This window comes from Bos taurus, chromosome 14, assembly GCF_002263795.3.
Source record: "Bos taurus isolate L1 Dominette 01449 registration number 42190680 breed Hereford chromosome 14, ARS-UCD2.0, whole genome shotgun sequence".
Lineage (NCBI taxonomy): Eukaryota > Metazoa > Chordata > Mammalia > Artiodactyla > Bovidae > Bos > Bos taurus.
In genome coordinates this window covers 81328908-81355678 of record NC_037341.1, presented here as the reverse complement: position 1 = coordinate 81355678, position 26771 = coordinate 81328908, and the positions used below count along the sequence as shown (strand labels likewise).

At 48.4% G+C, this 26771-nt stretch overlaps 1 protein-coding gene across 15 annotated transcripts in view; it reads right to left on the bottom strand.

Moving 5' to 3' along the window:
- Positions 1-26771, bottom strand: part of DEPTOR (DEP domain containing MTOR interacting protein) — a 166463-nt gene that overhangs the window by 97579 nt on the left and 42113 nt on the right. For all 15 annotated transcript variants that reach the window (XR_003038042.2, XR_009490380.1, XR_009490381.1 and 12 more), the window contains exons 2-3: positions 23276-23454; positions 22066-22189 (exon numbers count right to left, since the gene is read on the bottom strand). Coding sequence is in view for 7 of the 15 variants with exons in the window: in XM_025001757.2 (XP_024857525.1) it covers positions 22066-22189; positions 23276-23454 (303 nt within the window). In the remaining 8 variants the exon portion in view is untranslated. The remainder of the gene's footprint in view (positions 1-22065; positions 22190-23275; positions 23455-26771) is intronic.

The window sequence follows — 26771 nt, the reverse complement described above, 5'->3', positions numbered from 1 at the left end:
ATACAGACACGGACGCCCAGCCTTCACCTGCTGTCCAACCACACCATCCCTTCCAGCTCAGCAACTTTCCTTTCGGGGTGTGGCGAGGACAGCTGGACAGGGGGTTGTCTGGGTCACTTCATGTAACCAGAGACATGACCTGCCAGCCCTCCAGGGCTCCTGCTGAGTAGCTGGTGGCCGCTGGACAAATGGCTGGTGAGCTGCCACTGCCAACGTGAGCTTCAGCAAAGAGACTAGTTGGCAAGCCTTCCTGGCTGGGCTCACCTGCTATTTAAAACATGCCCCGCAACCCTGAAGGCCTTCTGACTTCACTTCCCCTTAGAATCAAGTGCTATTCCTGCCTAGATTCTTCTCTTTACCACAAAGCCTTGCTGGGGATTTGATTTTAGTATCAACATGTAGTCATGGTGTTAAAACAATAATTTGACTCACTACTTGGTCCAACGATCTCTTGCTATGCAACAAGCTTCCCCAAAGCTTGGTGACTTAAAACCACCACTTATGGGAAGGTAAACTGGTGTAGTCAGTTTGGAAAACAGTGTGGGAGTTCCTCAAAAAACTAAAAATATAGTTGCCATGAAAGTGAAAGCCACTCAGTCGTGTCTGACTCTGCGACCCCATGGACTATACAGTCCACAGAATTCTCCAGGCCAGAATACTGGAGTGGGTAGCCTTTCCCTTCTCCAGGGGATCTTCCCAATCCAGGGATCAAACCCAGGTCTCCCGTGTTGCAGGTCTTTACCAGCTGAGGCACCAGAGAAGCCATTAAGATTCAGCAATCCCACTCCTGGGCATACATCCACACAAAATTCTAATTCAAAAAGATACATGCATCCCACATTCACAGAAGCACTATTTACAATAACCAACACTTGGATAGAACCTAAATGTCCACTGACAGATGAATAGACACAGAAGATATGGTACATATATACAATGGAATACTACTCAGCCATAAAAAAGAATGGAGTAACATCTGAAGCAACATGGTCAGACTTAGAGATTATCAAACTAAGCGAAGAAAGTCAGAAAGAGAAAGACAAATACCATATGATATCCTTATACGAAGACTCTATGACGCAAAGGAACTTATTTGTGAAATAGAAACGGACTCACAGAGACAGAAGAGACTCTCGGGTGTCAAGGAGGAAGGTGTGTGGAAGGGACAGGTTGGGACTTCAGGGTCAGCAGATACAGATACGCAGCACACATACCTGTATGTGAATACACACATGTACACACACACACACACACACACACACATATTAGTATGTATGTATATGTATAACCAATTCACTCTGCTGGATGCCAGACAGTAACACAACACTGCAAATCAACTACACTTCAATAAAATGATTTTTTAAGAAACCAGCACTTAATCGTATCTTAGAGCTCCGTGGATTGCTTGGGGCTCAGCTGGGCAGTTCTTCCGTCAGTCTTGGTTGGGAACAGTAGTGCAAATACATGAAGACGGTGGCTCGGGCTGGATGCCTGGCCCTGGGTGCTCCTCAGTCAACACAGCCTCTCCCATGAGATGCCCTGGACACTGAGACGCAGAGCTCAAGAGGAAGGAAGCAGATGCTGCCAGAAATTTTATTTACACTTTCATTAACACATGCAGATCAGATCAGATCAGTCGCTCAGTCGTGTCCGACTCTTTGCGACCCTGTGAATCGCAGCACGCCAGGCCTCCCTGTCCATCACCAACTCCCAGAGTTCACTCAGACTCATGTCCATCGAGTCGGTGATGCCATCCAGCCATCTCATCCTCTGTCGTCCCCTTCTCCTCTTGCCCCCAATCCCTCCCAGCATTAGAGTCTTTTACAATGAGTCAACTCTTCGCATGAGCTGGCCAAAGTACTGGAGTTTTCAGCTTTAGCATCATTCCTTCCAAAGAAATCCCAGGGCTGATCTCCTTCACAATGACTGGTTGGATCTCCTTGCAGTCCAAGGGACTCTCAAGAGTCTTCTCCAACACCACAGTTCAAAAGCATCAATTCTTCGGCACTCAGCCTTCTTCACAGTCCGACTCTCACATCCATACATGACCAAAGGAAAAACCATAGCCTTGACTAGACAAAACTTTTTTGGCAAAGTAATGTCTCTGCTTTTGAATATAGAAATAAGGTCCGATACTGTAAAGAGCAATATTGCATAGGAACCTGGAATGTCAGGTCCATGAATCAAGGCAAATTGGAAGTGGTCAAACAAGAGATGGCAAGAGTGAATGTCGACATTCTAGGTATCAGCGAACTCAAATTGGACTGGAATGGGTGAATTTAACTCAGATGACCATTATGTCTTCTACTGCAGGCAGGAATCCCTCAGAAGAAATGGAGTAGCCATCATGGTAAACAAAAGAGTCCGAAATGCAGTACTTGGACGCAATCTCAAAAACGACAGAATGATCTCTGTTCGTTTCCAAGGCAAACCATTCAATATCACAGTAATCCAAGTCTATGCCCCAACCAGTAACGCTGAAGAAGTGGAAGTTGAATGGTTCTATGAAGACCTACAAGACCTTTTAGAACTAACACCCAAAAAAGATGTCCTTTTCATTATAGGGGACTGGAATGCAAAAGTAGGAAGTCAAGAAACACCTGGAGTAACAGGCAAATTTGGCCTTGGAATACGGAATGAAGCAGAGCAAAGACTAATAGAGTTTTGCCAAGAAAATGCACTGGTCATAACAAACACCCTCTCCCAAAAACACAAGAGAAGACTCTATACATGGACATCACCAGATGGTCAACACCGAAATCAGATTGATTATATTCTTTGCAGCCAAAGATGGAGAAGCTCTATACAGTCAGCAAAAACAAGACGAGGAGCTGACTGTGGCTCAGACCATGAACTCCTTATTGCCAAATTCAGACTTAAATTGAAGAAAGTAGGGAAAACCACTAGACCATTCAGGTATGACCTAAATCAAATCCCTTATGATTATACAGTGGAAGTGAGAAATAGATATAAGGACCTAGATCTGATAGATAGAGTGCCTGATGAACTATGGAATGAGGTTCGTGACATTGTACAGGAGACAGGGATCAAGACCATCCCCATGGAAAAGAAATGCAAAAAAGCAAAATGGCTGTCTGGGGAGGCCTTACAAATAGCTGTGAAAAGAAGAGAAGTGAAAAGCAAAGGAAAAAAGGAAAGATATAAACATCTGAAGGCAGAGTTCCAAAGAATAGCAAGAAGAGATAAGAAAGCCTTCTTCAGCGATTGATGCAAAGAAATAGAGGAAAACAACAGAATGGGAAAGACTAGGGATCTCTTCAAGAAAATCAGAGATACCAAAGGAACATTTCATGCAAAGATGGGCTCAATAAAGGACAGAAATGGTATGGACCTAACAGAAGCAGAAGATATTAAGATGAGGTGGCAAGAATACACAGAAGAACTGTACAAAGAAGATCTTCACGACCCAGATAATCACGATGGTGTGATCACTGACCTAGAGCCAGACATCCTGGAATGTGAAGTCAAGTGGGCCTTAGAAAGCATCACTATGAACAAAGCTAGTGGAGGTGATGGAATTCCAGTTGAGCTATTCCAAATCCTGAAAGATGATGCTGGTGAAAGTGCTGCACTTAATATGCCAGCAAATTTGGAAAACTCAGCAGTGGCCACAGGACTGGAAAAGGTCAGTTTTCATTCCAATCCCAAAGAAAGGCAATGCCAAAGAATGCTCAAACTACCGCACAATTGCACTCATCTCACATGCTAGTAAAGTAATGCTCAAAATTCTCCAAGCCAGGCTTCAGCAATATGTGAACCATGAACTTCCTGATGTTCAAGCTGGTTTTAGAAAAGGCAGAGGAACCAGAGATCAAATTGCCAACATCCGCTGGATCATGGAAAAAGCAAGAGAGTTCCAGAAAAACATCTATTTCTGCTTTATTGACTATGCCAAAGCCTTTGACTGTGTGGATCACAATAAACTGGAAAATTCTTCAAGAGATGGGAATACCAGACCACCTGATCTGCCTCTTGAGAAATTTGTATGCAGGTCGGGAAGCAACAGTTAGAACTGGACATGGAACAACAGACTGGTTCCAAATAGGAAAAGGAGTACATCAAGGCTGTATATTGTCACCCTGTTTATTTAACTTATATGCAGAGTACATTAACACATTAAGACATAAATAATAATGAGAGAATATTATTAATATATTGGGTTGGCCAAAAATTTTGTTTAGGTTTTTTTGTAAGATGTTACAGAATATAATCCACTTGCCAGACAGCTAACCCATTCAACATGCAAAATGCAATGGTTTTCAGTCTATACATTGAGGTGCACATCCATCACTACAATCCATATTAAAATACTTTATCACCCAAAGGAAGCACTGTACTCTCAGCAGTCATCCCCCACGTCTCCATCCCCCCGTCCCAGGCAAGCATGAATCTACCTACCGCCTATCTATGAATTTGCCTCTTACAGGCTGTTCAAATAGAAAGAACTACCCAGTTCATGGTCCCGAGGGGCTGGCTTCTTTCGTGTCGTGTACCGTCTTCAACAACGGTCACCACACTGGAGCATTAGTGGCTCATTCACCGTCAGAGAGGGCGCCATCGTGTGGACATGCCATACTGCGTTTATCCACTCATCAGCCGAGAGATGGCTGGGTTATTTCTACTCTGGCTTATCAATGGTATTACTTTGAAAATTCATATACAGGTTTTTATGTGGACATACGTTTTCTTTTCTCTTGGATATACACCAAGAAGCAGAATCGTTGGGTCGTATAATAACTCTTCTTAATCTTTTGTGAAAATGCCAGACATTTTCCAAAATGGCTGTGCCACTCTGCACTCCCAGCAGTGAAGTGTGACAGCTCTAACTTCTCCACGTCCTCTCCAGAGTTTGCCTTCTGTTCTTCATTAGGATCCTCCTAGGGGGTGTGACGGAGAAGGCAGTGGCACCCCACTCTGGTACTCTTGCCTGGAAAATCCCATGGACAGAGGAGCCTGGTGGGCTGCAGTCCATGGGGTTGCACAGAGTTAGACACGACTGAGCGACTTCACTTTCACTCTTCACTTTCATGCGTTGGAGGAGGAAATGGCAGCCCACTCCAGTGTTCTTGCCTGGAGAATCCCAGGGACGGGGGAGCCTGGTGGGCTGCCGTCTATGGGGTCACACAGAGTCGGACATGACTGAAGCGACTTAGCAGCAGCAGCCACAGCAGTGGGTGTGAAGAGGTGTCTCAGAGTAGTGTTGACCTGCCTTCCCCTGATGATACTGGGCATGGTTTTGTATGCCTGTTGTCCATCTGCAGATCTTTGGAGAAATGTCTATCCTGATGCTTTGTCCATTGGAAAATGAGGTTGCTTGAGCTTAAGCATCCTTTGTATATTCTTTGATGAGCTTCTTAATCAGACAATGATTTGCAGATATTCTCTCCCATTCTATAGGCTGTTTTCTCACTTTCTTCATGGCTCTTTGCAGTCCCAAAGTTTTTAATTTTGAGGTAGTCCAATTTGTCTATTTTTCTCTTTTGTTGCTTGTGCTTTTTGGGGTCACATGTCAGAAACACTGCCTGACACCAGCCCATGAAAGTCTACTCCTATGCTCTAAGAATTTTACAGTTTTAGTTCTTAAATCTAGTTCTATAATCCATTTTGAGTTAATTTTTCTAGAAGGCATGAGGCAAGGGTCAAACTGCTTATTTGCATGCAGTTATCCAGTTATCTCAGCTTTTGAACTGTGGTGTTGGAGAAGACTCTTGAAAGGAGACCAACCAGTCCATCCTAAAGGAGATCAGTCCTGAATATTCACTGGAAGGACCGACGCTGAAGCTGAAACTCCAATACTTTGGCCACCTGAGGCAAAGAGCTGACTCACTGGACCCTGGTGCTGGGAAAGATTGAAGGCAGGAGGAGAAGGGGACGACAGAGGACGAGATGGTTGGATGGCATCGCCGACTCGATGGACATGAGCTTGAGTAAACTCCGGGAGTTGGTGATGGTCAGGGAGGCCTGGCTGCAGCCCATGGGGTCGCAAAGAGTCGGACACGACTGAGCAACTGAATTGAACTGATTTAGTTATCTCAGCACCATTTTGTTAAAAAGACTATTCATTCTCCATTGAATTATCTTTCTGACTCTTGTTAAAAACCAAGCAACCGTGCCAGGCCTTCTTAAGCTGCTTGGGCTCAGAAGTCACAGAATGTCAGTTGCCTGAGTTACACTGGTTTAAAATCACGAGGTCAATGACAAATGTAGCTTCAAATCCTAACTCTGCACACCTGTCAGCTACCTGACTGCTTCCCGGAGTATAACTGGGGATAAAGACAGTGCCCCCTGGGGAGTGGCTATGCAGCCTAAGTGTGACAGTACACGAATGCTTCAGTCACGGGGCCGATATACCTGAAGCACTGAGTACATCTTAGCCGTAGTGATGATGACAACAATTACGACGATAAAGTTTTCTAGATGGGCCGTAAGATTTAACCCCTTTCTTTATGGCAAAATGAATTAATACTCTGAGTATATTTCTACAGACAAGAACAGAGTTCTATTTTAATTAGTGGTGACAAATGGGGATGGTGCTCCGAAAGTCTCATTTTTATGGAACAAATTCATCTTTAGTCAAAACGGTCCTGTGTGCGACTAGACTCACGACGTAAAGCCACACACCTTATAAGGTGCTGTTGTTTAGTTGCTCAGTCGTGTCCGACTCTTTGGACCCCGTGGACTGCAGCCCGCCGGGCTCCTCTGTCCATGTAATTTCCTAAGCAAGAACACTGGATTGAGTTGCCGTTTCCTACTCCAGGGGATCTTCCCGACCTAGGGATCAAAGCCGTGTCTACCGCATTGGCAGGCGGATTCTTTCCCACTGAGCCCCATAAGGTGCTGTTGGTGGTGGTTCAGTCGCTAGGTCTTGTCTGAGTCTTCGTGACCCCATGGACTGTCGCCCGCCTTAAGGTAATAGGCATTAACAAAACTTGCCTGCTGAAAGTATCCACAGATTTTATTGGGCATGTGACTGAGTTCACCCTTTCCTGGATATATATCTGAGTCATATTTCCCAGACTCACTTTAGCCCAGGGGAAAGGTTACATCACAATAGAAGGAACTGCTACATTTAGGGGCCAGTACAGGAATAGAAGTCAGCTGATAGTAATCTCCTTGTGCACTGAAAAAAAATTCAAAAGAACTGAGAAGGCCCATATATCGTGGGAATGTATGTGATAGCACACCAGGCCACAGGTAGCCAGGGAGGCAAAGTGATCCTGGGCTTTGAGGCCCAAAAGATGCTTTAGAATCTAGAAAGCTTCAAAAAACATTCATGTGTTAATATAATGATAAACTACTTTGAAAAGCAAAACATAGAATTATATACATGAATTAAAAATTTATTCATCCAAATATTCAGTTACTTTACCCTAGGGGCAGTTTCTGAATGCTTTTTCCTTTCTTCTTAATAGAATTCTTTACCAATCAAATTATTCCCCAGAGAGAATATACTATGCTTATAACTGGGGGAAAATTTTTATCAATAAAGAAGCTACATTAAGGTTAAGCTTATTTACTTATGCTTTAATATTTTTTCACTTGTTTGTCTGCACCAGGACTGAGTTATGGCCCACGGGGTGTTCGCTGCAGTGTGTAGGGTCTTCAGGTGTGGTGTGTGGGTCCAGCTCCCTGACCAGGAATTGAGCCTGGGCCCCTGAACTGGGAGCCTGGAGTCTTAAGTGCTGGACTGCCAGAGAAGTCCCAAGGTTAAGTTTATATTTAACCAGATGACTTGTCCCTGACAAAATGCTTATATTAATACTTAAGGTAACACAGTCGCTCCCCGTGTATAAATTCCATATTTGGATGTATGCTTCCAAAACACAGTTTGAAAGAATAACACTGACTTGTGTGACTAGGAAGAAAGTACGAATTACGGGGAAACGCTTATGTGAGCATTATTTTTGAATACTATGCTACTTTCTATAGAATAGATGTGATAGGGATAAACAGACAAAATTTTCATAACCATTTGGTTTGGAACCAGTAAACCGAAAGCTGTTTGGTTACTATATGTCAGTGAAACCCTAGTGCGTACTAAAATAGGTGACGGGAAACAGCACTGTACACCCTTCGCCAGCAGACACCTCTCGCCTTCCTTCGCTCGCCTTCGTATCATCCCCTGAGCAGACACCTCTCGCCTCCCTTCGCTCGCCTTCGCATTATCCCCTGAGCAGACACCTCTCGCCTTCCTTCGCTCGCCTTCGCATTATCCCCTGAGCAGACACCTCTCGCCTCCCTTCGCTCGCCTTCATATTATCCCCTGAGCAGACACCTCTCGCCTTCCTTCGCTCGCCTTCGTATTATCCCCTGAGCAGAACATACTCGTTCTCATCACGTTTCCTTACTTGTGTTGTCCCCTCATATCCTCCTTCCTCCCTTTCCCTGGAAAAATTTAAACCGTTCTTCCAAAAAAGGGAGCCCACTGCACAGTGGCACAGTGGTTCCCTGGGAGGGAGCCTGGCTGCAGCGACAAATGAGGCCTAAGAGCCAGGGCCTGCTCCCCGGAGCTGCCCCGGAGGACGGGCAGGACGGTAAGAGTCCGGAGGAAAGGGCCAAGGGTACCTGCTTCTCATTTGCACAAGGGGCTTTAAGAGCTAGAAAAACTACTGCCCTCTCTGAAAATATCCTAACTTAGAAGTGATTCACACAGATCTCTCCTTTTTTTGAACTTTAAGTCAATACCATAGTTTCATATAAAGTCTCTCAATTTTTAGCACACTATTTTTACCCCTTCAGCTCAGCTAGAAGCTTCTGAAGGACAGACACCATGCATTCAAGGCTTTTATTTCTTAGAAAACCCAGCCCTGGGAGGCAGTATACACTAGATGCTGAACGAGTATTTGTTAATCAACTGCCTGAAAACAAGGTATGCCACAAGCAACAGGAGCAGAGTGCTACTTATCTCTGAAGGATAAAACCCCTTCCTCTTTGCTCACTATTTTAAATTTTCTGGGGAAAAAAGCAAGAGCGTTTTTAGTGCTGGTATTATGCTCTGACGAGACTGGTAATTCAGAACCTAAGTTGTAACTTTCACATCCCCCATGGTTTTTAGTGCTGTTGTACTAAATATTATCAGCTTTTTAGTGTGGTTGTATTAAACATTTCAGTTGTTTAAACTTGAATCAGCTTTAGATAGAGCCGAGTGTGAATTCCAAGGCCACAGCTGTCCTAAAAGGCTGCATTCAGCTACGGTTTCATAACCAAAAAATTACATGAGAAGGAGAGAAACCGAGCACTTCTACACTGAATTCAAAACAATTCAAACCTCTGTGAGGCCTTTCAAACCACTGTCAAGGGCAACTGGGTTCTCAAATATCCTACAAAGGCTTCTTTTAAGGGATGGTCATTGTTTATTTTGGATGCTTCCATCATTATTAGAAAATAGAAGGATTTGCTGCCACAAACAAAGGGGGGGAAAAGGCCAAGAAAGACAGAAAAGGTAAGATAAAGTACTTGAGAAAAAAAACAAAGATAATACCAACTAGGGAACATCGAGTGAGTATACCTTAAAGGGGTTAGGGGAAAATGACGGAGAACTGGACACAGTAAGGCAGGACTAGCAGGTGAACAGGCTGTGGCTGAAAGCCTGCTCTGTCCCGCCTGTTTGTTAAAGTTACACGGAAAAGAACGGGAAACAGTCTTCTCCCTCCTTTCAACTGAGGGCTTCGGTTGTGCCATCACAGACCCCCTCCCAACAAAGGGGTCACCACGTGCCCTAGCCTGTATCGGTCACCGGAACACAGAGAATAAGTCAACGCTCCTGCTCTGGAGGGACGATGACGAAGCAAGGTTACCAAACTTCTGGAAAGCTTGGAAGTGCTCTTGGCCACTTTGCTTTCAGCCACCTGCTAGAAACCAATGGGGTGCTATCACTGCAAAGGGCCAGTTGATAACCTCAGTCCAGGAGAAAAGAGATGAGAGAAAACCCCCAGCGAACTGGAGCCGCTGGTGCTCACGGGGATGCTCGCAGAGACTCAGCCACCTCTTGGCACGGACTAGAGGGGAGGGTGTGCGGGAGAGGGCGACAAGCTGGCGAGGAACGACTGCACGGGCCTCCCGAGTCTCTGGCCCGGGCAGGTGGGCGGTCTCTGCAGACAGCGATACCGGTCCAGCAGGAGCAGTCTGCGGCCGGGCTGGACGACATCCTTCTCTCCACGGGTCCAGAGCGGCAGCAGTCGTGACGGCCAGCCTCCGGTCTGAACCTCTGAACTGACTCCAGGCTGGAGTCAGGCTCCGGGACCCCGAGTTTCTTCTTGTGTGTCATGAAGACAAGAACGCTCACCTCCACGGTGCTGTCAAAGTCAGAGCTAATCTCTGTAAAGCATCTGGCACAGTGCCTGGGGCCAAGCTGCAGTGAGCAAGGGATCCACGCAGGTGCACACACATACACACCCCTCAAACCCACCTCCTTGGAGGTTCACCCTTATTAACGCCTGTCGGTCCTTCTCAGGATGGCAACCTCCCAACCACCCCAAGAGACCCATGCCAGCACGCTGGGGAGGGGATGTATAAAATGCAGAAAAGCAAATGTTTAACCACTTCAAAGGAAATGTGATGTTCTAGAGAATGCTAGCACTGAGGTGAAAGTTACTTATTTAGGAGACTGAGTCATGGTAGAAAACGGAGGACAATTTATCAAAGTATCGTCCGGGCGGTGGCCCCGTGTGTGCATCGGGCGGTCGCCCCGTGTGTGTCGGGCGGTCGCCCCGTGTGTGCGTCGGGCGGTCGCCCCGTGTGTGTGTCGGGCGGCCCTTCCGTGTGTGTGTCGGGCGGTCGCCCCGTCTGTGTGTCGGGCGGCCCTTCCGTGTGTGCGTCGGGCGGTCGCCCCGTGTGTGTCGGGCGGTCGTCCCGTGTGTGTGTCAGGTGGTTGTCCCGTGTGTGTGTTGGATTTGTGAACCCTGAGCTACACACTTACGTGCACTGTGTACACACTGTACTTCAATCCTTTAACTTCCCAGTTAAAGCTGGACTACACACTTGGCTTCAGGAGAGTTAAAAATGCTCTGTGGGTTTTCTTTCTTTCTGGCCTGAAGGCCTTCCGTTAGGGCTCTGAAACAAATAAGTGCTTCCCGAAAATTTGGTGCTTCCCCCACTTGGTAGAATAAAGCCATAGCGGACACTCCCCAGCTCTGCATAAAGAAGTGATTAAGCAGGGATGTTTCCATTTAGCAAACAAAGCAAGGAAAACAAAAAAGCATCTACGCCCCTGGAGTCATCTCTGCGTTTAAAGACACCACCACCTACCCACGGAGCCTCCACGCAAAGCCTCTAATAATGGAAGGATGAGCTCCAACCTCAACCCCACTCCCCGGAAGCCTCCCACTGCTGTGGCTCCTGGAGGTCCGCTTTCAGAGCCTCCTCTCCCGGGAGGCTGTCCTCCTCTGCTCCGTGGGTGTTCTTCGGCCTCAGTGCAGAACTGGCGGGCCTCGACCTGCCCCACCCCCTGATCATTCACTCCAGACTAACACTTAAAAACAGACCGAAGCTGTTTCCGCCAGGAGACTCCGCGTCCTTCATCTCTTCCAGATGGAACCAACTGGCACTTGCCTCGAACTAGAGTCGCTAGGTTGAAAGCATGCGGGACACAGTATTCCACTTCTACAGGTTCGCTCAAGGAACTCAGGTCTCTAACTTTAAATGCCGTTTGTGGGAAAGGAAAGAGCTGCAGTTTCGGCCAGGGTCCCTCGTTAGCAACTGGAGGTTTAAAGCAGGTAACTTGACACATCTCAAATTAGCCTTCCTTCCTTGTAAATTGACGGGGGAAATCGCTCCCTCTTGAAAGTGCACGGAGAATTAAAACACTTAGCATGGTGTGTTCTAAAGACAGGGAGGTACCTTTTCTAATGCACAGAAGCCCTGAGTGTGGCTGTGGATTCAGCCTGACTATGAGTCCTGATGGCTCTAAGTATGGCTGTAATTGATCGCTTAAAGTGATGGTGGTAATGATCCTTATCTTTTGAATGTTTGTGATCAGAACTAACGATGAGTAAGTACAAACAGTGATCTTAGACGAGCAAGTCCCTACCCCTGGCTTCAGTCCAGTCTGAACACCCCAAGGTCGGCACAGAAATGGGCTGCCCAGTGACCCCTCTGCTAAGTAAGGCTGACCGCACCTTCAGTCACCTGTCCATCTCTTCAGCAAACATCTATCTGCTACATGCCTATGCTGGACGCTGAGGCTCCGATGTCTAGCATAGACCTTGAGGTCCCCGACCTCAAAGAGTCCAGCTGGACAGACGGAAGCATCAGCACAACCATCTTGGAGAAACAGTTGACGTGGCTGCTGAGCTAGAACTCAGGTTGATATGGGAACAGAAAGCAAGCCAAAAAAACTTCTTACAACCCATACTCCGTACTCATACAAGAGGGAGAGTGCCCCACGGCAGCTCCAACCGTCACATCATCACATGGTACCTGCTCAGAGAAAAACAGAAAAAGCTGGTGAAATGTTCACCAATAGTGGGGCGATTCTGCACGCCTGTCCGTTCAAGGAGATAGGAGAGGACTCGTTTCAGATCCGTGTAGGGTCTCACAGGCCCCGGCAATCAGGGTCCCAGCAGGAAGCTATAAACATGTACAAATGGGCGGGGACTCCCCTGCTGGTCCAGTGGCGAAGACATCGAGCTTCCAGTGCAGGGGGCCCAGGTTCGATCCCTGGGCAGGGAACTAGATCCTGCCTGCCACAAGGAAGACCCTCCACCCAAGGCCCAACACAGCCGAATAAATAAATGGTATTTTTTTTAAATTACAGTGGGCTGATAAGAGGTTCCTGGGAGCTTCCTGTGGCATACCCACGTGGGTGCTCAGTCCTCAGTCGTGCTCGACTCTTTGTGACCCCACGACTGCAGCTCCTCTGTCCATGGGATTCTCCAGGCAAGAACACTGGAGTGGGTTGCCATTTCCTCCTCCAGGGGACCTTCCCCACCCAGGGACTGGGTCCACGTCTCCTGCACTGCAGGCAGATTCTTTACCACGGAGGTAGTGTATCATAAAAGAACCACTCAAGCTACGGGCAGGGTTACGGAAAACTAGAAGAGATGGTGGAGGCCCCATCCCATGGGACCATGGCCAGAACAACTCTGGGCCCAGGATTGAAGAGGAAGGGCAGTGTTAAGAGCCGGGAGGGCCAGGTGTTACAGAGAGGACTGCTGATGGGAGCTCAGGCCCTCATGTGGGGAGGGAGCAGAGAGCAGAGTCCTCCCATCCACCTACTTCCCGCTGGTGCCTCCCACTGAAAGTCAGCTGCAGGGCACCCAGCCGCTCAGGAAAGGGTAGAGGAGGAGTCTGGAAGACAAATGGAATGTCCTGCACACAGGCTGGGCTCCTCTCACCGTGCAGAATCTAACTCTCGTATATAGACGCACATGTGTTTTTACGCAGCTTGGGTCACGCAAGGACAACTTGGACGATATGCATTTTCCCTTATATATCAGAAACTCGACACATCCAGTACCAGGTGAGACTCTGCTCAACTTGACCTCATCGGTCCTCACAGCAAGTCTGTGAGTTACGCCTGTCCTTCCGATTCTACAGATGAGAAACAGACTCAGTACGGTTGGCTGTCTCACTAAGTGGCCGAGGAGGAGCTCTGACGCATGCTTCTCCAACCCCAGAAATCGTAGACGGTTTTTCCATTCTACCAAGTTGAAAAATAACGACAGAGATTGATTGGTGAAATCGGTGCTACAGAGGCTTGGTTCGCTGCCCTGTGATTACACAAGATTAGGAAAACTTGGCAGAAAGGACCGGCAACAAATCTCCGTCGATGAATCAAGTCTACTGTTGAAGCAGCTAGGTGCGTCTATCTCTAAATCAAGTCATTTCTGAATAATCAACCAGAGCTAGAGATCTGCAGATTACGATCTAGGGCTGATGACTTCTGACAGGTGCGGCCGGCCTGCTGCCCGTCTGCATGCTGACACAGCACCAGCACCACCGCCTCGTGTTTATTATACAAGAGGGAAGGCACGGTGTCGCCAAGAAGCAGTCAGGAAGAAACGCGATTTCCAAATCCAGATGCAAGGCCTTGGTGGGAGCCAGGTGACGAAAGCTTCTCACGGGCCACTTAAAATCTATCAGGCTGCATTCTGCTTACCACTGTTTACTGGTGTTCGTTCCTGCCACAACCTCAGATGGAAGCTGCAGAAACTTTGCAAACTCAAAGCTGAAGGCTGAAAAATGGTTCCAGGTGGGCTCATGGGCTCTGGAGCCGGAAACCAGGGTTTGAAATGCTCCCCCTGCTTTTTGGCTCTGTGAAGGTAAGCCAGTTCATTCAGGCCTCCAGCCTCGATCTCCTCACTTGCTGAAAGGAGTGACAGTCTGTCTCCGAGGTGTAGAAGGAGGCTTTGCTAGGAAAGCACACGTAGAGGCTCGCTCACACTGAGCACCAGCGGCGCCCCGTTAGCCCCTCAGCAGCGTCGCCAGCGTCTTCAGGCCTCCGCCACTGTCTCTCCAACCCCTCTACCATCTTTCCAAGCAGCTCTGCATAGTGAACAGATCTGGAAGGTAAAGCTGATGTCTCCTTCTGGGCCGGAAAGCAGGTCTGCTTGAAGACATTACAAGGTTACTTGAGCCTGGGGTTCCTCTTCTGTGACCCCAGCCTGGCAGGCATCCGCTGCACCTCACTGAGCTGCTCTTTGGGAGCTGAGGCTTGGAAGAACCGCTGAGAAAATGACGCCTCGCTCGCTACGAGAACGATGACCTGTCCTCTGTCCCCAGACCCGGGGGTCTCCTGCCCACATCCAGGAAGTGGCGGCAGGCGAACCTGTCAGCATGCGAGAAAGATAAGATCACAAGACTCTCGACAGTTCTCCACATGCATCACACAGCATCAAAACCAGGCCTTGTCACCCAGACCAAACAGTTACAAAAGGTAACAGTGTTTAATCCATTTACACTGAAATTTTCAGATGCCCTTCAAATAATCCAAGAAGGAAACATTTACTCCAAGAATCTGTGAGACCACTAACAACTACGGCAGCACAAGTGAGCGTGAAATGCTGCGTCTAACACATTAGAAAGCAATTGTATTACAGTCTGCAACACAATCGAGACCTATTTCGAACACAAAACCTGAATCAATTTGCAGAACTCAAGATCCCAGTTTGGAAAGCGCTTTTATTCAGCAAATGCAAGAAGACAGAGGCAAAAACTTGAAGTCTCTTAAAAAAAAAAAAAAAAACAAACTCCAGCTCCGTGTTTCACGTTATATTAGCCATTGAACCTCTTTCAGCTCGTGTGTCCATCTCTGCAATGGGATTAACGGTGCCTACTGGGTATAATTCAGAGAGCTGTACAGAGCATCAGGCATGTTAACAGGCCGGGATGCTCTGTAAGCTTTACAGAGGCAAGGCAAGGCACACCTCCGACTCCCGTCGCTCAGCATGAAAGGCAAGCTCTCTTTAGCTTTTCCATGGCACCAGTTCAGCAGCTCATAGCAATCACTGCATGTAGAGTTCTTTGTTCATTCAACAAATATTTATTGTGCCAGCCACTGGGAGGGAACAGGAAAAAAAATCTCAGGGGCACATGGGGGAGAAACCTCTGATAAGATAAAACACACAAAAGGGCTTTTCCCCTTTGTACAGTTTCTCCCTAATATTTCTCTTCAGTTCCATGGAATAGAGAATATAAAGGAAGCAGTGGGGAATTCTTCAACCAGTGTGCCCTCTTAAGCAGAATAAATAGATTACTGGTGACTGGAGACAGAAACCGATAATAAGAAAACTCAGACCCTCTGGATGAAAAGCAAATGCCTTTATGAACCAGATCTAGAGTGGGTTAAACTCCATATTAACACTGAGTTAAATTAAAATTGAGCAGTCTCAGAATTAGGAGATTGGGATTAACACATACGCTGTACTATATACAAAATATATATAGATAATCAACAGGGACGCGATGCACAGCACAGGGAGCGAGACTCAACATTCTATAGTAGCCTGTGTATTGGAAGGAATCTGAGAAAGAGGAGTATGTGTGTGTCTCAGTAGCCTGTGCATTGGAAGGAATCTGAGAAAGAGGAGTATGTGTGTGTCTCAGTAGCCTGTGCATTGGAAGGAATCTGAGAAAGAGGAGTATGTGTGTGTCTCAGTAGCCTGTACATTGGAAGAGAATCTGAGAAAGAGTGGAGTATGTGTATGTCGAAGCTGATTCACTTTGCTGTACACCTGAAATTCACACACCATGGTAAATCAACTCTACCCCAAAATTTAAAAAAAATTTATTAAAAAAAAATAAAATTAACAAGTCTCTTCTACACCTGAAAATGAGATCAAGGTTAGTTTAAAAATGTGTGTTTTAACTATTAATCTTAGTGAGCATGGTGCAAATTGTACCCCAACTCATATCCTCTGTGTAGCTGACTGTTTATTAGCACACAGAGCACTTGGTTATCCCGAGCTCACCCTTTTTTCTGAAACAGATCATGTTGCCACGTTGTCCAAGACAGTCCAGCCTTGTAGTTTGGAACATGCGCTTGAAACACCTACCAGCCGAAGGCAACATACAGATTCTGGGCTGTTTCTTTAAGGTACTGACGCTTTTCCTCCTTTCAAAGGTGTTATTGAAAACTAAGAACTGCCCTGTTTGGGAACACCTGCAATCCGTCCCCACGCTGTGCATCTCTGCGTCTGTGTATCTATGAGTCTGTGAGTCCAAGAATCTGTGTGTCCGTGAGTCTGTGTGTCTGTAAATCTGTGAGTCTGTGTGTCTCTGTGCCCGTGTGTCCGTGTGTCTGTGAGTCTGTGTGTCCATGTGTCTGTGTGTCCGTGAGTCTGTGTGTCCATGTGTCTGTGAGTCCGTGTGTCTGTGTGTCTGTGAATCTGTGAGTCCGTGTGTCTGTGTCCGTGTGTCTGTGTCTCTGTGAATCTGTGAGTCCGTGTGTCTCTGAGTCTGTGTGTTCATGTGTCCGTGTGTCCGTGAGTCTGTGAGTCCGTGCATCTCTGTGTCCGTGAGTCTATGTGTCTGTCTGTCTGTGTGTCCGTGTGTCTGTGAATCTGTGTGTCTGCGAGTCTGTGAGTCTGTGTCCGTGTGTCTGCGAGTCTGTGTGTCTGCAAGTCTGTGAGTCTGTGTGTCCGTGTGTCTGTGACTCTGTGAGTCCGTGTGTCTCTGTGTCCATGTGTCTGTGCAGAGGTGAGTGTGGAGCCAGAAGGCGCCCCAGGGAGACATGTGCCCCGTCTCTGCGCCCTCAGTCCACAGCTGCCCAGGAAGGTGGGAGGAAGCCTGCTGAAGCGCAGGGGCCCGCAGGGCTGCGATGAAGTCCTCCCAATGGCTTATCTGTCACAGCCCCTGGGCACAGCCCTCTTTCTCAGGCCCCCTCGAGCTGGCAGCAGGGATGGCTCCTACTTCGGGTAGCCCTGCCCCACATGCTGAAACCAACCCGTCCACCTGAACCCACAAGTCCGTGAGTTTGACAGCACCAGGGGTTAGAAAGGCAGAGGGCCCCTAAATCAGCACATTTCAGCAAAACCAGCCAGAAACCCCCAAGTCACACAAAGGCCTATTAATAACACAGAACAAACAAGCCAGAGGAGAGCACAAAGGAAATTCTGATAACAGGGCCAGGTCCTCGGGGCTGGGGGCAGGCAGGGAAGCTGCGGACCCACTGTCCCAGCTGACGTCTCCTGTCCCCAGAGCTGCGGCAGCAACACGGAGGTGATGCCACCGCTCTGGGTCCAGACTCCCCTCCTCTTGCGACAGTAAGGTAAGGCCCCACCCATTCTATATTACTATTTACTATGCATATAAAGACCCTGGAAAGGAAATGGCAGCCCACTCCAGTGTTCTTGCCTGGAGAATCCCATGGACAGAGGAGCCTGGCAGGCTACAGTCCATGGGGTCGCAGAGAGTCAGACATGGCTGAGCACACGGCACACACATGCATATAAAGAAGGCTGACCACCAAAGAATTGATGCTTTTGAACTGTGGTGTTGGAGAAGACTCTTGAGAGTGCCTTGGACTGCAAGGAGATCCAACCAGTCCATCCTAAAGGAGATCAGTCCTGAATATTCACTGGAAGGACTGATGCTGAAGCTGAAACTCCAGAACTTTGGTCACCTGATGCAAAGAGCCGACTCTTTGGAAAAGACACTGATGCTGGGAACGATTCAAGATGAGAGGAGAAGGGGACGACACAGGTTAAGATGACTGGATGGCATCATCGACACAAGGGATATAAGTTAGGAGACACCGGGAGATGGAGAAGGATAGGGGAGCCTGCATGCTGCAGTCCACCGAGTTGCAGAGTCGGACACAACTGAGTGACTGAACAACAGCAATGCTATCATTACTGTCGTCGCTATTACGATTATTCTATTATCCCTCTATGCAGGAGGTTCAGATGCTTTGAGAGGCTTAATGTACAAATAGAAGTCGTTGTTTTTATTATATTTACAGAACATCGCTGAGATTTACCACGAACGAGAATCATTTTACTCCTCCTTTCCTATGCCTGCTTTAAAATCCTGGAATACTTTCAGTAAATCTTTAGAGAAAATTCTATACTCGGATACTCACAAACTCCATGTTATATTTTTGAAGTAAATACTGATTCCATTCATTTACCCTCCACTGAACGGAACAGAGAAGATTCACTAATAGCGCAGAAACAATAAGTTTGGACCCTGGACCCTTGGGTTCATACCCAACTGCTTTTGTTTTTCACTAATAAGGTGACCTTGGATAAGAGATTTAACCTCTCCCTGTGACATTCTTCTCATCTATAATATGGGAACAATGAAAGCATCTAAGTAGGGGCTTGTTATGATGATTAAATAAAACAGATTAGTCAAGACATCTGATATCTATCTATCAATCAACAAATATTATCTATTATTATATGAAAAGGAAAGCAACTAAAGGAACATATATTTGCAAGACTCCTTCCCAACTATTGTGAATATCCTAAACACAGACTCCAGTGAAATAACACAGAGGGAAAAGTCAGTTTTCTGGTTGCTGTTGGCTGAGCCGTGCCTGTGGGATGTCAGCTTCCTGGCCACGACCCCTGCACGCAGCCTTAACCGCAGGACCGCCAGAGAAGTCCCAGAGTCAGTTTTCAAATAACAAAGATTCTTGAAAATAAGATCATAATCAAAACCAAGATTTCTTATTGTTATCTTTTTAAGTATCCAAAACGTAGAAAATAATAATCCATGCTGAGATTCATGAAAAAGACGGCCAGAGAAACAAGGAAAATGCATTAAAAACCAAACTAAATTGGTCAAATAGGTAAACTGAACTATCAATTCCAAAAGCCTGAGAGTTTGCTCCGTACGCATTCTGGCAAACGGAAAAGTAGGAGCCAAGGTTTGCAAGGTGACAGTTAGGTCCTGCCAGGTTAAGTGCTTATGAAACGCTTCTCCTGCTGCTCACTTTACAAGCAGTTTGAGGAAATAAACTTACCTGGAACTGAGGCACTGAACACTTGTGGTTAGAAAGCCAACGGCACACACAGAAAGTCCAGCAAGACTGGTCAGCTCGTCCAAGGGTCAAGTCTAGTCACCCTCCCTAGCACATTACTTACCACCTACGCCCGGCGAGGCCAGGTGAAACTGCAGGCAGTAGAAAGAAGGACAGAGCAGCTCCTCTGCTTAATGTCTTAGTCTAATGCTGCGAACACGCAAGGGCGAAAGCCTAACACAGCCCTTGCACGGGGTAATCACACAGGAGCGTCACCTAAGTCCATCCTAAGGAGACATGGACGGATGCTCAGAAAAGGCCATACTGAACACAAAGCCCGGAGTCCGAGTGAGTGAGAGAGAGGGCTGAGCCTGGCAGCGAGAGTCCGCTGGACAAGGGGACATCACAGGCAAAAGCACACCGAGTGCCCACTGGAGCCGCCCCACCCTCCAACGGGCTCCCATCACACGGGAACCCTTCAGCACCGTGGCGGCCTGGCCCGGCCCACGTCCCACCGCTCACCCCTTCTCCCCTCCCTGGACGGTCTGGCCTCCTCACGGTCCGGAAATATGCTGAGCGCGTTCTCACCCAGGCCTTCCCCTCTGCTGTGCCCTCCACCCGGGAAGCTGTCCCAGCAGATCCACACTTCATTCAACGCCACCTCTTAGGGATGTCTTCCCTGTGCCCCCTAACGCGCCTCACCGCCCTCAGGAAGGGTCTCTCTCTGTCACTGGGAACCCTGTACGAAACTACACTCATCTTCACCTGTCACCCCTTCAACGCCTGCCCCTTCCACCAGCCTACAAGCTCCGCAGAGGCAGGGCCTTTGTCCGCCTTTGATCCGCGGCACGTTTCCAGGGGCCGTAACTGTGCCTGCCAAGTGGGGAGGGCTCACTGAGTATTTGTGGACTAATTCATGAATTAGTAAGTGCCCAGAGGCAGCAGAGAGACCTGGACGGCCCAGAGACACACAGTTTAGTGCGACTGGTGAGAGGACGTAAGAAGGAAGCAGCAGAGGCTGGGGCTGGGCGAGCGTTTTCTGGACGCGATGAACAGCTTTCTTCAACTCTTCTCATCACACCCATCCCACTAGTAAGAAAAATTCTCTGTCAGACGTTTCAACTGTTGCTAACCCCGGCTCCCAGAAGGTGACTACCCAGGTCCCAGGAGATAATCTATAGCTAGAAAAGTGTTACAGAATCGCCTGGAGTCCTTCCATGGAAATGATGTATATATTTTTTTGCAGGATCTCAGTCCCGAGCCAGGGACTGAACCTGGCCACGGCAGGAAGAGCCCAGAATCCCAACCACGAGGCCACCAGGGAACTCCCGACATGGATGCTTTTGACAACATCAAATCCTAACAGTTTCAGTGGAGGCAGGGCAGCCTAAATGCTAACACCCACTAGAAGTTTCCAAAAGGAACTAAGCGGCAGTGACACACACACACACTCCAGTGTGCAGACAGAGGTGCTGACGGAGCCTCCCGCTCACGGCCACACGGGGCAGGAGAGCAGGGTTTCCTACACCTGGGGACACAGAGCAGGCGCCAGGGAACCAGGAGAAGTAGCACCGACGGGGCAGGACGCGTCCGCACAGCCCAGCCGCAGGAGGAGAGGCGAGCAGACCACGGCAGGGGCAGACCAGGGGAGAGACGGGCTCCAGGGCGGCCGCCACGTCAGGTCAGCGTCTGAGACGGCTATCCTCCACGGGACCTGACCAATGCGAGAGGCTCCGAGCCAAGTCCTTAAGGACTTGACACAAACGATTCTTCGAGTGCCCACAGCAGCGCTGAACAGCGCCATCACCCACTTCCGTGTTGGAAAGGAGGACGCCGAGGCTCAGAAGGCGAAGGTCCCACGGTTAGAACTCGAACCTGGCCCGGCTCCTAACCATCACGGTACTTAACCGGACCACCCAGGTGCCTCAGCCCCACGCACCCACCCAGTTACAGAGGAGGCTCTTTCATGTCATGAGTGCGTGTTGGGAAAGGCAGTCAGAGTCAAGGAAAGGGTGCCGCGGCCCCTTCATTCCTTTCTCTGAAGGTTGCCCTGGGAAGAAAAACAAGGAAGGTAAGCCGGGAACGGAACCACAGAAACAGCAGCTCAGCTCAGAGACAAAGCCCTGGGAGGGTCAAGATCCACCAACAAATGCTCCGGGGCCACAGCACAGTCCTCTCCTCCAAAGAGCTGCAAGGCCCTTCCTCTTCGCCGCTCTGCGTTCTGCAGTTCTCTCACTACTCATCTCTTGACCTGAGCTTGGACATCCCCCGTACTTGACAATGCTTCTCTAGCCGTTTACAAGTCTGTGCTTCTGAGTCACACGCTAACCCTTGAGAGAGAGCAGGCAACCACATCGCTGGATGGCAAAACCAAGGCCCAACCTTCTGCTTTCACTTTTGGATTTTGTTAAATCGACCTAAATATAGAAGATGCTATTGAAATAAATTCCTTATTAAGAATCTTATGAAATCGACTCAATTTCTGGCAAACAGAAAAGCAAGTGAGGGACAGAGTTTTCTCATATTAAAAGGAAGAGTTATGCAACCACCCCACATGGGAGAGCCGGGCTGAAGTCAAAATGATAAAAGACGGAAAGAGCCCTACAAGCTTCAAGCAGAGGAGTCCACGTGCAACCTACTTCTCATACAGCCTCTGTCCCCTCACGAAGGCCTTCACTTCGTTGTCCAGGGGGAAGGTGCCGTCATCCTTTCTAAAGCGGTAGAAGAGTTTGACGTCCTTGAATTCCTTATGCTCATCACAAACTGAAAGACAATATAAGAGAGAGTCAAGTAAGGAAAAAAAAAAAACCTCTTATAACTCACTCAGATGAAGGGAGATGCTAATTAAGATTTGTTTTATTACCTAACTTCTCAAGCGTACCACTTGACAATTTAATACATGTATTTAGCCCAGTCCCTGATACAGAAAAGCACTCAGTTTTATGAGCTATCATCATCATCATTTGTTAAGAGAGTCACAAAACTCAACTCATCCTTCTTTCCACAAACTCTTCTTGAGCATGATAGCAGGGTAGGCATCAGCCTGCAAGAATGTGAAAGCCAGCGAGATAGAGACAGGTCCATATGTAATTGAAACATGAGGCGATGCGGCTACGAAAGAGCTGAGGAGACGTCAAAGGCACACCCAGATGTGGGGTGCTCCACGGTGGGGAGGGACGCCTCTCTGCAGAGTCTGCCTGCAAGTGGAGACCTGAAGGAGAGCAGAAAATGAGCGAACGGAGATGGTGGGCATTTCAGCCCAAGAGAGCAGCAGCGCGTGAAAGGTCTTGGCCAGGGTTAGACGTTTCAGAGGGATACGGTCAGGAACAGCCACTGAAACACAGAGTAACAGCAAAGCTTGGACACAGCCCAAACGTCCGTCAGTAGAGTGGATGAAGGTACGATGGCCAAACGGTACACGGTACCCACTGCAGTGACAAGGCGCAAACAAGACACACCACCAGCGTGAGAGAAGCCCACAAACAGGGCGCGGACCACACTGCAAAGGCAGAGTCTATCGTGATTTAAAACAACATGTTGCATTGCTAAGAGATGCATACACAGAGATGGAAAAGTATCAAGAAGTCCACAGAAATAAACCCGGATGCCTCTTGGAAGAAGGAAGGGAATGTAGCTGGGCAGAGGTGCCCAAGGGGCAAAGTGAGATGCTCTATTTCTTAAATGGGTGGGCTCGTACCTGAAACAGAAGATTCGGGGCTTCCCTGGAGGTCCTGCAGTTAAGAGGCTGCACTCCCGGGCAGGGACACAGGTTCAATCCCTGCTTGGGGAACCGAGATCCCACCCCCTACAGCGTGTGGCCAAAAACACCCCTGTGGCCGCCTCACTCACCGTGGTGGATGATGCCCCGGTCCGCCAGCTTCTGCATGAGCTTAATTGCTGTCTCTCTGTCAGACGCCTCCTTGTGTTCAATCAGCCAGTCAATCAGTTCTTTTGCGACGAAACAGTTTGGGTAGGTTTTAAGATGATGTCGCCTATCTTTAATCACCTTTTCTTCATGCAGCCTGAGCCTGGAAAGAAAAGTTGGCAATCATTTTAGGAATTCTGATGACAACACGCATCACTGACTCAGTCCCAGAGAGCAGTAACGAAATTCAAGCCCAGGACGCATCAGAGCGCCATCCAAATACCTTTATGTCAGCGGGCCATTTCCCTCCGGTCAGAGCAGAGGCTGCAGAAAGTGACCCCAACCTGCAGATCCAGAGTGACACACAGAGGGGAGGCAGACCCAAGCTCTGACAACACAGAGCTCCGCGTCAGTCCAGAGAGCATTCTCACCCTATCCCTCCCTCACTTGCTCTCCACTGGGGGAGGAGGGGGGAGCTTACGGTTGCAACCAACCAAGAAACTTCTAGAAACCTGCAGAAACCAAGTACCTCCTCTTCACAGACTGCTACGAATCCATGCCCTCTGGATTCACTCCATCACACAGCAAACACAAATGAGCGTCGACCCAACCTGCCCATCAGGTACTTCCGAGCAGTAGTGACTGAAGTCGGAAAACGCACGATGATGCCTGCCCTTGCTGGTCTTGCCTTCCTGGGGGCAACAACTAAGCCCCTTGTGAGGCTCTTTACACAGACCAGGGCTTCCCGGCTGGGGCAAGTGGTGCAAATGCAGGAGCCGCAGGAGGCCCGGGTTCAAGCCCTGCGTCGGAAGACCCCCTGGAGAAGGACATGGCAACCCACTCCAGTGTTCTTGCCTGGAAAGTCCCATGGACAGAGGAGCCTGGAAGCATGTGACTCCCATGCGTCTCACTTCATTATCTCAATACTGCCGAGAAATGGGGTTGACTGAGTAATCACACAGAAACCGGGTGGACGTCTCTCTTCCTCTGTCAGATGGCGGCAACTGCACTGATCCTATCCTCGGTGATGCTGAGATTTGGGGCCACAATGTCTGTTAAGCACCAGCAACTCAGTACAGCACCCAACACAGAACAGGTCCCACCCCTCCCATTCCTGAAGAAAGGAACTAGGTTCTGCTCCTGCCTTTTTTTTTTTAATGTGTGTGCTCACTCGCTTCAGTCAAGTCCACTCTTTGCAACCTTATGGACTATAGCCCAACAGGCTCCTCTGTCCATGAGGATTCTCCAGGCAAGAATACTGGAGTGGGTAGCCATGCCTTCCTCCAGAGGATCTTCCCAACCCAGGAACTGAACCCAGGTCTCCTGTGTCTCCTGCATTGCAGGCAGATTCTTTACCCACTGAGCCTGCTGGAGTGCACTAAAGGGAATTTAATGGGTTTTGATATTCCAAGGGTTGTGACTCTGAGTTGGGAACGTTCTGGGCTGGAGCTATGACCCAAGATGCTCTTCCTTGCTACACCACTGTCATAGGCTGAGCTGAGCTCCCCTAAAATTCATACATTGAGGCTGTAATCCCTGGTACTTCAGAATGTGAATGCATTTGGAGGCAGGGTCTTTTAAAAGGTAATTACAAGCAAATGAGGTCACTAGGGCAGGCCCTGGACTAACAGGAGTAGTTTCCCTTTAAGAAGTGGGGATCAGGACACAGACAGGCTGAAAGGGAGGGCCACTGAGGACGCAGGAGAGGGCTGCCGTCTACACACCAAGGAGAGAGGCCTCAGGAGGACCAGCCCCACCAGCACCGTGATCTTAGATCCGAGGGCCAGTGAGGACCCAGAGAAAGGGCAGCCGTCTGCAGACCAAGGAGAGGGGCCTCAGCAGGACCAGCCCCACCAGCACCATGATCTCAGATCGGAGGGCCAGTGAGGACGCAGAGAGAAGGCAGCCATCTACAGACCAAGGAGAGAGGCCTCAGGAGGACCAGCCCCACCAGCACTGTGATCAGATGAGGACCAGTGAGGACGCAGAGAGAGGGCGGCCGTCTACAGACCGAGGAGAGGGGCCTCAGGAGGACCAGCCCCACCAGCCTCATGATCTCAGATGAGGACCAGTGAGGACGCAGGAGAGGGCGGCCGTCTACACACCAAGGAGAAAGGCCTCAGGAGGACTGGCACCACCAGCACTGTGATCTCAGATGAGGGCCAGTGAGGACACAGAGAGAGGGCAGCCATCTACAGACCAAGGAGAGAGGCCTCAGGAGGACCAGCCCCACCAGCACTGTGATCTCAGGTTGTTAGCTCTGAGAGCTATAAGACAGTGAATTGCTGATGTTTAAGCCACCCAGTCGGTGATTCTTGGCTGTGGCAGCTTGAGTGAAGACAGTTACCCACTGCTGAAGATGGAGGCTCCTGAGAAGTCTGGGGATGAAGGGCTCAGCTGGGGTGTCGACAGAGGGGCAGGGAGAGAAGAGAGATGAGAGTCCTAAAAGGTACAAAGTGCACGGAGAGAAAAGAACCATTTATTCTATTGAGTATTTATCTATCTATCTGGCTGCATCGGGATTTAGCTGCAGAACGCACCATCTTCACCATGGCACGCAGGCTGAGCTGCTCAGCGCCTCATGGGAGCTTAGCCCCCTGACCAGGGATCAAACCCACGTCCCCTGCACAGCAGGGCAGACTCAACCAGCGGACCACCAGCAAGGTCCCGAAAAGAACCCTTTCAGTGGAGTTCCTACTATGTGCTCAGCACTGTACTAAGCATTTTCACGAGTGACTTAACTGCTGTGGCCTGAATGCTTTCATTCTCCACAAATTCACATGTTGAAATACTAAACCCCAAAATGTTAATTATGAGGACAGTCAGGAATATAGCACTTGGCTCTCATCCTGATGGCCAGTAATTCCAGACGACTAAATTTGTGAGCATCAGCATCCTTGCTGGTAAAACCAGGATAACGGCAACCACACTGATTATCTCCTCACACGATCACAAAGCTGGTTAATAAGGATCAAGACAGCATTCGAGCCCTTACTAAAAGCCATGCAGCTCTGACTGCTTCACTGGCATTAATCCTCATGACAGCTCCCAGAGGCTGCTAATGTTAAAGCCACAAATCTAAGTATTAATAATACGTAAACAAGCCTTAATTAAAAAAAAAAAAAAAGCATGTTCACATTGGTGTGCTAAAGTCATCACGTGAATCGTTCTAATTAATTCAGTGACAATGACACTGAGTAATTTGTTTAACATGCTCAAAGTGGCAGAATGCAAAACAGTAATTCTTAGACGAGATGTCTGTCAGGAATCTAAGAATAATGAGGACCAATTTATTTAGAAACTGAAATGTGGAATAAGCTGCTATATAATTTGGTGGAGGAGGAAAGAATATGTTATGAGCCAAGAGACAAGTTTCGGCTCCTGTAAACTTTCCAACTTAAAAAGTGTTAGGTCATATTTATCTTTAAATACTACAGAACAGAGCCTTTCGGTTACGATGCCTTCGGCACTGAGCTTGGT